Source organism: Haliotis cracherodii, unplaced genomic scaffold (assembly GCF_022045235.1).
Source record: "Haliotis cracherodii isolate W230 unplaced genomic scaffold, xgHalCrac1.p SCAF_6, whole genome shotgun sequence".
NCBI lineage: Eukaryota > Metazoa > Mollusca > Gastropoda > Lepetellida > Haliotidae > Haliotis > Haliotis cracherodii.
In genome coordinates, this window is record NW_027266319.1 from 51,622,012 (window position 1) to 51,637,163 (window position 15,152).

Consider the following 15,152-nt stretch of genomic DNA (forward strand, 5'->3'; position numbering starts at 1 on the left):
TGACTACAACCCATCTCACAAGGACCTGACTACAACCCATCTCACAAGGACCTGACTACAACCAATCTCACAAGGACCTGACTACAACCCATCTCACAAGGACCTGTCCACAACCCATCTCACAAGGACCTGACTACAACCCATCTCACAAGGACCTGACTACAACCCATCTCACAAGGACCTGACTACAACCAATCTCACAAGGACCTGACTACAACCCATCTCACAAGGACCTGTCCACAACCCATCTCACAAGGACCTGACTACAACCCATCTCACAAGGACCTGTCCACAACCCATCTCACAAGGACCTGACTACAACCCATCTCACAAGGACCTGTCCACAACCCATCTCACAAGGACCTGTCCACAACCCATCTCACAAGGACCTGACTACAGCCCATCTCACAAGGACCTGACTACAACCCATCTCACAAGGACCTGACTACAACCCATCTCACAAGGACCTGTCCACAACCCATCTCACAAGGACCTGACTACAACCCATCTCACAAGGACCTGACTACAACCCATCTCACAAGGACCTGACTACAACCCATCTCACAAGGACCTGACTACAACCCATCTCACAAGGACCTGTCCACAACCCATCTCACAAGGACCTGACTACAACCCATCTCACAAGGACCTGACTACAACCCATCTCACAAGGACCTGTCCACAACCCATCTCACAAGGACCTGTCCACAACCCATCTCACAAGGACCTGACTACAACCCATCTCACAAGGACCTGTCCACAACCCATCTCACAAGGACCTGACTACAACCCATCTCACAAGGACCTGACTACAACCCATCTCACAAGGACCTGTCCACAACCCATCTCACAAGGACCTGTCCACAACCCATCTCACAAGGACCTGACTACAACCCATCTCACAAGGACCTGACTACAACCCATATCACAAGGACCTGACTACAACCCATCTCACAAGGACCTGTCCACAACCCATCTCACAAGGACCTGACTACAACCCATCTCACAAGGACCTGTCCACAACCCATCTCACAAGGACCTGACTACAACCCATCTCACAAGGACCTGACTACAACCTACTTCAGGTCAACTTGACCACAATACAAGTAGAGAACTTAATGACTTCCATCAAAACTGGTTTTCCTTTAAACGTGATCCAAAGTATGTACTCCACTGAAGCTTGTGACAAGTCATGACTCCCAACATTCTTGCCAAGTCCCAATCTATCAAAGGACAAATTTACCACTGTGAATAACCCTGCAACAGAATGAGGTGGGCCACCACAAGAGTGCCATCCCCACCCCACCTGCCCCACCCCACCCCACCCCACCTAGCCCACCCCACCCCATCCATCCCACTCTACTCCCTTCAGCCTTAGGCAGACGCAATCATCATCATATTACATAATGCTTGTCTACACCAGATAAAATTCGAGGTAACACACATCTAAATCTGCCTTTACATCAACAGCAATGCAGGTTTACATAAGTGCCAATTCAGCAGGCCAACTAGCTGAGGAAGCACATGTTAAGTTTGCCAATTCCTCACAACCGGTACATTTCCACGTTTCCACGTGTTTCACATGGTTCTACAACATAAGCGGGTCAGGTTATCAACACCGGGGAAGCTGGAGCTGAGTGACCTTCCTGGTGACCTTGCTGGCAACAAGCCCACTGACACACACCAGACACGCGCCAATCTGGCAGTCACTCAAACCACAATCAAACCGCAATCAAACATCAATCCAACATAGTCTACACGGGGCAGAGAACCATTATCAAAGCTAGACCAGAGCACGATGGAATTTTAAACTTAATGCCTTCCAGTCCATCGCATATATTAAGCCACGGGTCTTCTAAACAGATACTGTATCAAATTTGGTCATCCAAAATACCCAGGCGATTTCTCATCCCCTGTCTCAGTGGTCAAGACATAAACCTGATTCATATCCCTCAGCGCCAGAACCAAGGGTATTACATGGGTAAATATTAGTCTGGCTCATGTCTGTTTTGGCTTTAAGAAAGCGATGAAGCTGTGCTTCTTTTCATTTTGGCATTCTTGGTGTATATCTGATGTAGACAGACATGTACATATTATTTCTATACTTCCTGAAGAATCAGACAAGTGGTGCCGTATTACATTATTTTACTCTTCTTTTATTGTTATTAAAGATGCAGCTCCTTCAAACTGAAACTTGACAACTGAAGACTTTTGAAAAAAAAAAGAATAAATGAATCCTGTTCTTTTGCAAATGACATAAGTATTAATCAGGCATTTAATAAAAAAGCCACAGAAAACATTTCATGGAATTTATGAGAAACTAAGACAAACACCTGAATATTCTTGCTCCCATGCACCCCCTAAGATGTTGATAACTAGTTGATGAGACAAGATGATGCCTTGCACCTGTTACTGAGTTAATTAGAGATACTACTTTCCTGCCTGCTTATTCCGTGTCTTCTTTTTTCAGAGACGTCATGGAGGAGGGAACCAGTTGCTATACTTTAGTTCACAGCATCTCAGTAATATGTTATTACATTTCAACAATGTTTCATCATTACTGCAGCAGCATTTTTTTATTTCAGCAACATCACTGCAATATTTCAGCAATATCAGGCCAATATTTCAACTCTATCTCAGCAATATTTTCTAATAACTAAATTTCAGCAATGTCTCAGCAGTATTGCAGATTTATCCAGTTAGCTACCATTGTGACCATCAAATCCCCATCATGTTTTCCCCGCATTACATGTAGGGTGGGTACTGAGTTTGATGCTGCTGTGAACAGTATTCCAGTTATATCAGGAGAAAAGCCTGAAGTGATGCAGGTCTCAGACGTTTTCCACTTTGGTGAAACCCACAAGCATGGGTATGGTGCTGACAAACCTAGAAACATAATTGGGGTGAACAGGGGTTTGAACCTGCGATTATAGGTTTCTAGCATGCCTAAAGGACGCAACCCTGAACAGCGAATTGCATCACCTTAGACGACTAGGACACCTGTGATGGATCTGAAGTCCATATCAACAGATAACATGGTACACCTCACTGGTGAAACCAAATGTGTATATCAACAATGATGGCATGTTCTGACTGGTTTCAAATACTTTAATAATCATAGTAATTCTTTAGTATTGACTCTCTACTGTAGAATCAAGATCACTGAAACACTGTTAATAGTTTCACCAGAATTATCAAGCCATCATATCAAGCTGAATTTAAAGGCTGACATAATAGGTTACACTCCCGTGAACTGGTTCACTTAAAATACTATCAGTTGCATGGCAAATAGCATCAATATTATTGGCTATTCCTTATCAGTTGTGTGGCAAATAGCATCACTATGATCCCCTATTTCTTCAAGCCTTCACATGGTGTACTACTTTGATAGAAATATGCCACTTGTATTTTGGCAATAATATTTTTTCTATCTAAATATTTACCAGATACATTGAGTATGTCAGGCGTTTCAGTGAAAGATGAGATCATATTTTGACAACAAATTTAAGAAGATGTGTATTGCTAGATATTCTATTTGATTTGAGAGGTTGCTGATGAATGATAACAGGAGAAAAACACTTTTCCCTTTGACAGACTATCTTGATTAAGATTCTGTTTATTTAACTAAAGTAAGTCGAAAACCTTTTTCAACATTTGTTTATGATGCCTGACGTGCCAAAAGGAAGTAAGTTATCATTACAAAAAAAAGTTCTTTTTGGTCAAATATCCTTTACACACTAACTGATAAACAGACATTTACAGAAGGTGTCTTGCCAAATATTTCTTTCACTATGTATAACTATATTTAACCCAAATTTCACGCCATAAAAGCGTTGCATGCATGCATGTTTCAGATGTGAATGCTTTGCTGAAACACGTTCCATCGTTCATGGCACAGTTAGGACCACTCGAAACTGATCCCATATTTGTTTATCTCAGCTCAGCTGGACCAACTAATTGTCATAAGGATGAGACAGAACTATTTTGCAAACTTGTAAATCGTTTTTGAGTGTTTGATTAATTTAGGCTTTATTTGATTTGTTTAACTTGATGTTGTTTATGCTGCACTGTGCAGGATGGCCTGCAAAAGATCTGATCTGGACCAGACAATCCAGTGATTGTTATTGTGAGTAATGACCCACCCCAATGATGCTCCATCTACCATGTCACCAGTACTGACCACCTGATCCATTTGGTCGCATCTTACGACCAGCAGAGGCTGCTGGGGACCTAATCTAACCTGGAACCCTCACAAGGGCTAAAGTGGAAGATAATTTTGGTTTGGTTTTTCATGTGTTTTTAGGCAAAAAAGATTCTCTATTCACACATGACAACATTTTGTAAAGTTTGTTTATATTTTGCTGCTTGTAGAAGTGTGCTGACCAGGAAGATGGGTAAAGAGTGACGCAAAAAGGTTTGGCCTCATCAGTGAGGCGACATGTGGTACAGCTTTCTCTGTTTTGCAAAACAAATTAAACATCATGCCTTTTATTGGTCATTTTGTCATGAAATGCCAAATCATGAATATTTTGTTAAAATATGTAAAGTTTTTTGGTTGTTGTTTATTTGTTTGTTTGTTTGTTGGTTGGTTAATGCCGCACTCAGCAATATTCCAGCTACATGTATATGACAGCGGTCTGTAAGTAATCAAGTCTGGACCAGACAATCCACTGATTGACATCAAGAGCATCGATCCACACAATTGGGATACGATGACATGCATCAACCAAGTCAGCAAGCCTGACCACCTGATCACGTTAATGGCCTCTTACAACAAGCATAGTCATCTTTTGCCACAAACAAGGGTTGCTGAAGGCCTATTCTACTCCAGATCTTCATTGGTCTAAAATATGTATAGGGTACTTAGCTCTGTCTTGAATCAATAATAAACCTTTCCCATAATGTGCCTGCACACCTTTTATCTAGTCCAAATACACCCTTAACCTATTTCCATCTGTTTTTATTTAAAGCATTTACAGATCCTGACAATGCTCATTTCAACGCCAACATGCATACAAGCATTCTCGATGTTCCAACTAGCTCAGGCAACGGTACCGATGGTAAAGAAAAACTCTCACTCACTGAAACACCCTCATGAAACAATACACAAACTCGTACCACTGTCTCCATGGAAACTTTACACATCAACATATGAATGAAATTAAAGAAAATCATCATAACACACCAAGGCAAATTTGCACTCATCATCTCTGTGATAGAGAACCTCAAGCCTTTCAACCTTCAGTGGTTTGACTTTGATATCAAAATATATATCAATTCACATATTTGAAGCCTAATCATTGACCATATCAGACAACATAACAACCCTTCTTGAGGGGCCTGTTTACAAGAGGATAAGGATCCCAGAGTAGCCCCTTGCTGGACCACCAACATACTATTGCAAGAACAGGAACAGGAACAGGAACAGGAACAAGGAGTCAGTTGATTTCAGACGACTATAAACAGTTCAGTCACATTATTCTAATAACCTCACCAAAATTATGACTGAGTATAAATAATCTACATTCTACAGTGCACATTAAATACATGACACTTTTTATGGATAGCAACTTCTTTCATTCTTTGTCAGGACATTTCTCAGCTACTTCTTGCTCCTTCTTTAGGAGAATGCTGGTGAAGGAGCAAGAAGGAGCTCTGAAACATCACGACAAAGAATGAAAGAAGTTGCTTTCCGTAAAAAGTGTCATGTATTCATGTTCTTCCAACTTCTAAATGGCTATCAAAGACTACACTGTATATTGGTCATCATATCCGTCTGGGTTCAATGCGACTCCTTGTTCACAGCACAATGGAACAGACCTCACATTTGTCAATCTTTCAGGTCAACTAATGGATGGGTTAGTGAGGGAGTTTAACACCACTTGGAACAGTATTTCAGCCTGTTTAATGGATGATCCAAATATTTTGCAAAATGTCCCCCAAAAATTAGATAAGGCCACAATACATATATTGTTAGATCTTCATCCATATTTTTGAAAATTGTAAAACAAGAAGCATTTTATCTTTTTTATTTTCTTCCAACAAACTGTTCAAGACATCTGTATACATTAAACCTTGATGAATGTGATTTATCTGTACCAGGACCAAATGTTTGTTTGGACAACATACAGGTATATGAAGAAAAGTAAAGAGCAGGGGTCGTAGGATGCCGAGAATAGCTCCTTGCTGAACCACCAATATAATATTGCTCAACAGGAACATTAAGGTCCACTGAATTAAGGGGACTGTTAAACAGTGAATCCCAACTCTTAATAACTGAAAATAAGACTGAATAAAAATAATCAACTCTACACATTGGTCATGATATTTCTCTTGGTTCCTGCACGTATCTTACGAAGCATTACATATCAAACATGAGATAAACATACAAAAACATAAATAATATACAAAATAACAACATATACATTATTCAACAACAAAAGCCTTTAAAACAATTACCTGAGTTGAAAAACAATAACAATAGCATATATTCTATTGTTCACAACCAGATTAAGCATAGAAATCAAACATAAGGCACCCAAGCATCACCTGCCAATAATTACAATCAATATGTACATTGTTGAAATGCTTTCATATTGATCGAAGTGAAACTACAGCATATATTCTATGATGAATTTGATATCTTCTCACCTAATCATTGGAAAAGTTTGAAATTGTATTTCATATTTTATTTCATACTTTAATTATGAAACAAATTTTGATGATATTTTGGTGGTGTTTTTTTTTATAATTTTGTGTTGATGGACATCGGTTCCTGTTATTAGCTGCTGTTGTGAGAGATGAAAATTATCAGGGAGGTATACTATATTTTCTTATATATAATGCACACTTAAGCACTTGAATTGGGGTGTGGGGTGGGGGAGAGGTTTTAAACCACCATTTTAATAACTCAAATCTATTTCATATTTTTTTTAAATAATTATTTTACTTATTTATTTATATTTTGAGTTATTTCATTTAGGCTACTATTTACTTCCATTAATGATGGAAATATTCTGGTTAATAAAACGTGAGTGTAGTTGTCAATGAATACATATTATGATAAAGTCAGCACAACTCAAAATCGAGCTCATCATCACCTTCGAAATATCCATATTATTGATGAATATCTCTCCATTGTCATAATATTAATTGGACATAATCAACAAGTATTTATCACATATATGTGCACAGTAGCTGTTCTGAAACGGCTGTTTGTTTTAGATATTCACATAAAAATAACTCAATGATTGAACAAAGCATGATGTGTGAAGAATCTAATATATTTTGATATATTCAGACAAATATATTTTGTTTGAAATTTCACAAAGATCAACACATTCAAAAAATGCCTTACACAGAGATTTATAATAGAAAATAGCCTCAAAAACGTTTTTGTCTCTGTCTAGAAGCGGCTTATGAAGGGGAGGTAACCCATATCACCAATCTGAGGCCGATTTTCATGTTTGGCGATTATACTGACGTCGGAGCAGACGAAGCCGCCTGTCATACGCCATTCTGTTTCTGTGAGTTCTGTGAGTTCTGTGATAAGCGTGATATCTTACCAAGGACCACGGCTCAGTCCGCCACTGATTGGAAGAGCTGTTGCACTCCCCGGAACACAGGCGAGCATCAGTTGGACGGATGAATATGTCACAGTTGGAGTCCGCCAATATCTGACCATTGGGCAGCTGGCACCGGACGGCTCGACTCTGCTGACCTTCAACCCCACACGGCGAGGAACACTGTCAGGAGATTGGAAAATAGTCAAGAGTAACAGCAGACAGAAACATCATGAGATGTCTTGGTTGTTTGTGAAATAGGACTTAGAATATAGAAAAAACAACAGGATCTTTGGTCTTTTATATTTTAAGGATTATATTTAAAAAACATAGTGACTGGCCCAAATAAAAATATAAATAATATTGCAAGACAAAACTTTTCACAAGTGGTCACTAAATAAGTGTTAATTTTCATGAATTCAATTTCATTATTGTATTACCAACTTCAATGTGATGTTAACAGCTGATTTATTTACACAATATGTGTACCGAGTCCCCACAGTGTATACAATAAACCTTTACAGTAGCTGAGTGTTGACTGTTGAGCAAGACATGAGAAAACACATCAGGGGAGATAATCTGCTATTAGAACATATAAAGGGAGACAATTCTTTGAAATATACCATACTGGATCCAAGTTAACACAAAATTCTACTACTGCTTCTCCCACTACTACTACTACTACTACTACTACTACTACTATGAATACTATAAATACTAAGTACCATGAATACTACTAATACCACAAATACTACAAATATTTATTTACTGTGAATACTACGAATACTACATACAATACATTTCTGGTTCATCTTGTCCAAAGAAAGCATGGCAGTAATTTGCATTGACTAATCTGTTGGTATTTACAGCAGACACACAAGGAAGCTTGTCCAGTGTATGGACATACTGACCTCTGCCCACTGTCCTTGGTTCCAGCTCGGACACGGTCCACTGTTACATATCTTCCTCTTCTCTGGCTTGACTCTTTCATCGCAGCCATCGCTGGGTCCGTTCTCGTCCTGACACACCACCAGCCTCCCCTGGTGCCCCTCGTTACACGTCGTGGAGCACTGCAACAAACAACACAACACGCCACTCAGTCATCTGTCTATTTTTAAAATGAAATCTGCATGACCCACTAAGTGAGTGAGTGAGTGAGTATGGTTTTACGCCGCTTTTAGCAATATTCAAGCAATATCACGGCGGGGGACACCGGAAATGGGCTTCACACATTGTACCCATGTCGGGAATCGAACCCGGGTTTTCGGCATGACGAGCGAACGCTTTAACCACTAGGCTACCCACTAAGAGAATAAACTTCTTTTAAATTTTTGGGTCAAAATCTTGTATTTGGTTCACATCACAACATTTGAGATCCACATCTTTTTAATTAGTTATCTTCACTATCTCAGTCATTGTGCGCATATCTTGAGCTTGAACATGACACTGATCACAAGGGCTTGATTATAACGGTTTGACAATATGACTTCGATCCCATGGATTTTACAATGTTTGTTTGTTTGTTTGATGTTAGTTAAACGTCGCACTCAGCAACATTCCAGCTATATTACAGCAGTCTGTAAATAATCGCGTCTGGACCAGACAATCCAGTGATTGAATTAATGGGCATCGATCCACGCAATTGGGATATGATGACATGCATCAACAAAGTCAGCGAGCCTGCCCCCTGCCCCGTAAGTCGCCTCTTAAGATAAGCATAATCGCCTGTTACAGCAAGCATGGGTTGCTGAAGACTTATTTTAACCCGGATCCTCACAGGTCAATTTCAAAATGAACAACATGATATTCATGAATCATTTGCATGTGGCACAAAGAAAATTAATGTCTTTTGAAATTCCTTGACAAATTCTTTGAATTGCTTTTGGTTAACATGGCAACATTTGAGAGTAACATCCTCGTATTCAGTATCATCCTCGTATTCAGTATGATCATTATTTCAGTCACCATCTACCTATAGCCTTGATGTTTGTGGTATTCTACAAGGTGCTTACTAACAAGTGGTCCCTGTCAGGTTAATCTGGGATATGGTCACTTGGATTTTGAAAAAGGACATTGATCACCATTGATATGATCACATGGCTTTAATCACATGACTTTCATCACAGGGGTTTGATCATGTGACTTTGATCACATAATTTTGATGACATGGGTTTGATGACGTAATCTGGATGACATGGGTGTGATCATATGACTTTGATCACATGGGTGTGATCATACGACTTTGATCACATGGATTTGATCATATGAGTTTGATCACATGGGTTTGATCATGTGACTTTGATCACATAATTTTATTGACATGGGTTTGATGATGTAATCTGGATGACATGGGTGTGATCATATGACTTTGATCACATGGGTTTGATCATGTGACTTTTATAATATAATTTTGATGAAATATGGGTTTGATGATATAATTTTGATGACAATGGTTTGTTCGTATGACTTTGGTGATGGTCCGCCACGTACCGGTCCCCAGGGTCCGACTCTCCAGTGACTGGTCTTCTCCACCGTGTTGCTGGTGATGACTGCAATGTCCAACTCTTCAATGGAGTGACAGTCGCCCACGTCGCAGTTCTTCTTGGCCTCTGGCTTTGAGGTGGCGTCACACATGTAGTCTGCCATGTGTTTCTGGTTGGAGGTTTCATTGTCGAGGATGATGCATGCGACGTAGCGGGTCTGGACACCGGTGCCGCATGTCACAGGACACTGGAGGGAAAGAGTGGTCAGATTGATCATAGTGCAATGTTTTTGTGGGCCAATAACGAAAAAACACAACTGCAATACTTTAACATAGATTTCATGATGCATTCATTATGCCATGAAGAAAATCCTCTAAAATCAAGTTATATTTTCTAACAAAGCCATCCAAGCATAACAACTGTTTTTAGTCTATGGTATACTTACAATGTCGCACATGGGTGAGTTATGACAGTCTCCACACTAAGATCACTTTTCGTAATAGAACCCAAAACAACCTTCACCTTCAATGCAACCTTCACCTTTTACATGACCTTCAACACCTGCATGATCTAACCGATCACTTAAACCTTAATAGTTCAGCTTTGTTGATGAATAAAACTGTAAATGAAGACTCATCGACTGACACAACCTGTCCTGATTAACAAGTGTGGACTGTATCCAGGGCCTACTCACAGGTCTCCACTTGCCCTGCCTCCAGATGCCGCATGCCTTGTTGTTGCAGTCCTGCTTGCTGGCGGGGCGGTGGTGCGGGTTGCACATGGTGTTGTCCATGATGTGGCCGCGGTGGTTCATGCAGCTCACGTAGCGATGTTGCAGCCCCGGACCACATGTTGTGGAACACTACAATCAGTACATATGGATATATGAATTAGCAAGTTAAACATAATAGTCTAAATTAATAACAACACTGTCTCTGTTATAAAAGCATTGTAATCGTGATACATTTTCATGTGCTCCAAGATTCGACATTTCACAGTAATTTATGTCTTTTTCAGAAAAGACTTCCTCTGTGGTCTAGTGGATAGAGTGTCTGCCAAGGGAGTAGAAGGTCGGGGGTTCAAACCCCGGCCATTTCATACAAAAAACCATTAAAAGATGGTACTTGTTGTTACCCTGCCTGACTTTAAGGATAAAAAGGGGCTAAAACAAGGACTGGTCAGCAGGAGTATACTGTGAGTGTAGTATTCATATTAAACTGGTATCTCAGTGGACTAGTACAAGCAGCCAAACACACACACACATTGTTTTAGCTGCAACAACCTTCACTTGAGGTTTAAACTCATTTCACCTCACCTTTTCCGGAAAAAGAAATTTGCCTTGGGTTTTAGATCAAATAAAATTTGTTTACTTGGCATGCTGGGTTAAATAGACACAAATGTGTCATGAAAACAAAAATTGTTCCTCTCCATCTTGTAATGAATGATTGCATGTTTTGAAGCAATTATGAAAAAAACCATCCTACCCCACTGGAAAATCTAATGGTAGGCCCCTGAAAGAAGACACAAATTAATCTGTATCATTGTGACATTGATTGAGTCTCTCACCTCCGTCCAGATGCCGAACCTCCAGTGTGAGTTGAGGAGGTAGGAAGGCGTGGTGGGTGTGGTGGGCGGGGACAGGGTGGGGCATTGCCCAATGTAACACTGGCTCTTATCTCGGGGTCGCTTGCTGGCATCACACACTGCATCCTCCACAATGTTGCCATTGAAGGTCCGGCAGATGACCGTCCGCATCTTCTCTCCCACGCCGCATGTGACCGAACACTGAAATATTATTCATCATCATAACCACAGTGTTCTTATCACGAACGTTATTCACAGATACATGGACTGAAAAGTGGGAAAAAATAATATGAAAAGCACTCATTTTTACAGCATTATGCAAATTCATATGTTAAAATGGTCAATGATTTGATAAAGACACTTTCATCCATCATCTATCTAAGGTCATCCATGTATGAAAGGGAAGCAACTCTCTTTCCCCAGCTCCGCTTCAATATATTCGGGTTTTGGGCTCTTACGACTTTGGTGAAACCCACAATCTCTTTCTTATGTTCTACCATCCAGGAATTAATAATATAAAACCATTAACCAAGAAATAAAGAAGTTCTTGGTGTAAAAGTTGTGACATTGAGGTGCAGCCTACCGGTCCCCAGCCGCCAGCGTACCACTCCGGACAAGCCTCTAGGTTGCACTCCTTCTTGGCCTCGGGGCGGTCCTTCTTGTCACACAGGCGCTCCTCCACCTGATCCTCACCCCGCCCACACCACACCTCACGGTGCCGCTTGCCATGCCCACAGCTCACAGAACACTGCCGGAACACAACAGATTATTATCATAAACACTGCCAGAACATAACAGATTACTATCATAAACACTGCAAACATAATAGATTATTATCATAAACACTGCCAGAACATAATAGATTATTATCATAAACACTGCTGGAACATAACAGATTATTATCATAAACACTGCCGGAACACAACAGGTTAATATCATAAACACTGCCAGAACATAAGAGGTTATTATCATAAACACTGCCAGAACATAACAGATTATTATCATAAACACTGCCAGAACATAACAGATTAATATTATAAACACTGCTGGAACATAACAGATTATCATCATAAACACTGCCGGAAAACAACAGATTAATATCATAAACACTGCCAGAACATAACAGATTATTATCATGAACACTGCCAGTACATAACAGTTTATTATCATGAACACTGCCTGAAAACAACAGATTATTATCATAAACACTGCCTGAACATAAAACATGAAAATTTAATTCAACATCTAATGATAAATTTGTTGTATTTTTCATAAGCAGGGTTTACAGGATTTTACAATCTGACCTATCCTGTACATGTTCAGGTTCTGTCTTAGGGCACACAAGACATTCATCTCAAACTCATGACATGACATGGCTTCATGACATGCCTCCCAAACTACAAAGATCATATCTCTCCACACTTGTGAAATACAAAAACAGACTCCTTGGTTGCTAAATACAAAAATCGTACTTTTACCATTCCAATACATCAACATTCCTTGATGACCATTTCACAGATATCCTTAAATGAATAAGTTCATTCAATAAAATAATTGTCAAGATCCTAAACATTTACAAAACCCAACCAACACTTCCCAGGACCCAACCAACAGTTTCCAGAACCCAACAAACAGTTCCCCGGAACCAACCAACAGTTTCAAGGACCCATCCAATAGATAAAGGACCCAACCATCAGTTTCCAGAATCCAACCAACAGTTTCAAGGACCCAACCAATAGTTCCAAGGACCCAACCAACAGCTTCCAGAACCCAGCAAACATTTCCCAGGAACCAAACAACAGTATACAGGACCTAACCAACAGTTTCAGGGACCCAACCAACAGTTTCAAGGACCCAGCCAACAGTTTCCAGAATCCAAACAATAGTTTCAAGGACCTAACCAAGTTTCCAGAACCCAACCAACAGTTTCTAGAATTCAACCAATAGTTTCAATGACCCAACCAACAGTTTCCACAATCCAACCAACAGTTTCCAGAATCCAACCAACAGTTTCCAGAATCCAAACAATAGTTTCAAGGACCTAGCCAACAGTTTCCAGAATCCAAACAATAGTTTCAAGGACCCAACCAACAGTTTCCAGAATCCAACCAACAGTTTCAATGACCCAACCAACAGTTTCCACAATCCAACCAACAGTTTCCAGAATCCAACCAATAGTTTCAAGGACCTAACCAAGTTTCCAGAACCCAACCAACAGTTTCCAGAATCCAACCAACAGTTTCAAGGACCCAACCAATAGTTTCCAGAATCCAACCAACAGTTTCCAGAATCCAACCAACAGTTTCCAGAATCCAACCAATAATTTCAAGGACCTAACCAAGTTTCCAGAACCCAACCAACAGTTTTCAGAATCCAACCAATAGTTTCAAGGACCTAACCAACAGTTTCCACAATCCAACCAACAGTTTCCACAATCCAACCAATAGTTTCAAGGACCTAACCACGTTTCCAGAACCCAACCAACAGTTTCCAGAATCCAACCAACAGTTTCCAGAATCCAACCAATAATTTCAAGGACCTAACCAAGTTTCCAGAACCCAACCAACAGTTTTCAGAATCCAACCAATAGTTTCAAGGACCTAACCAACAGTTTCCACAATCCAACCAACAGTTTCCACAATCCAACCAATAGTTTCAAGGACCTAACCACGTTTCCAGAACCCAACCAAAAGTTTCCAGAATCCAACCAACAGTTTCTAGAATCCAACCAACAGTTTCCAGTATTCAACCAATAGTTTCAAGGACCTAACCAAGTTTCCAGAACCCAACCAACAGTTTCCAGAATCCAACCAACAGTGTACATGACCCATTCACTCACCCCAGTCCAAGCTCCCGACCTCCACTGGGCACAGGGTACCTCGTTACAGGACTGAATGAGGGGTTCCTTGTGCTTGTCTTCGCAGTGACGGTTGTCCACCACATGCGCATCCTCATTAATGCACTGAGCTTCCCGCGTCTGATTACCGCCTCCGCAAGTCCTGGTACACTGAAAATACAAATCAACAACATTGCAGCATTGCTCCTAAAGCTTGTACTCTAGACACTGTGGGACAATATGGTCAGTCTTGGTATCCAGATTTCTGGCTAAACACAGAAACAGGACAATGTTCCCTGTATATTGTACAGGGCACAAGTAGACGTTATCAGTTAAAAGATGTGCTATTATTACCTAGCATCCTGACAATTAATGTTTGCAAGATGCTTTTCAGAGTGAGACATAGCAAACTGCTTCAAATTGTCTATCATAAGCATTGCCAAACTATTGATAATTAAAAGCATAGTAAAAATCACTACCTATATATAGGGCTTCAACGGGTCCAAAAATGAGGACTCGAGTACCGGAGGGATAAGACTCGAGTACCCACAATTATACATCTGTTCAATAAAATTGGCAATTATCCTATCGTATACAAAATGAAAGAGTCACAATGATATCGTAGATCACTGAGAAAACCAATGTGATCGCGTATCAAATAAAATACCCTTGAAATTTGTATGCTGA

The 15,152-nt window shown here is 40.1% G+C and overlaps 1 protein-coding gene across 1 annotated transcript in view; it reads right to left on the reverse strand.

Annotated features, from left to right (window-relative positions):
- Positions 1-15,152, reverse strand: part of LOC139446724 (A disintegrin and metalloproteinase with thrombospondin motifs 9-like) — a 154,081-nt gene that overhangs the window by 32,127 nt on the left and 106,802 nt on the right. The window contains exons 22-28 of the mRNA XM_071228021.1: positions 14,469-14,636; positions 12,213-12,377; positions 11,612-11,830; positions 10,740-10,907; positions 10,053-10,292; positions 8,474-8,632; positions 7,566-7,745 (exon numbers count right to left, since the gene is read on the reverse strand). Coding sequence (XP_071084122.1) covers positions 7,566-7,745; positions 8,474-8,632; positions 10,053-10,292; positions 10,740-10,907; positions 11,612-11,830; positions 12,213-12,377; positions 14,469-14,636 — 1,299 coding nt within the window. The remainder of the gene's footprint in view (positions 1-7,565; positions 7,746-8,473; positions 8,633-10,052; positions 10,293-10,739; positions 10,908-11,611; positions 11,831-12,212; positions 12,378-14,468; positions 14,637-15,152) is intronic.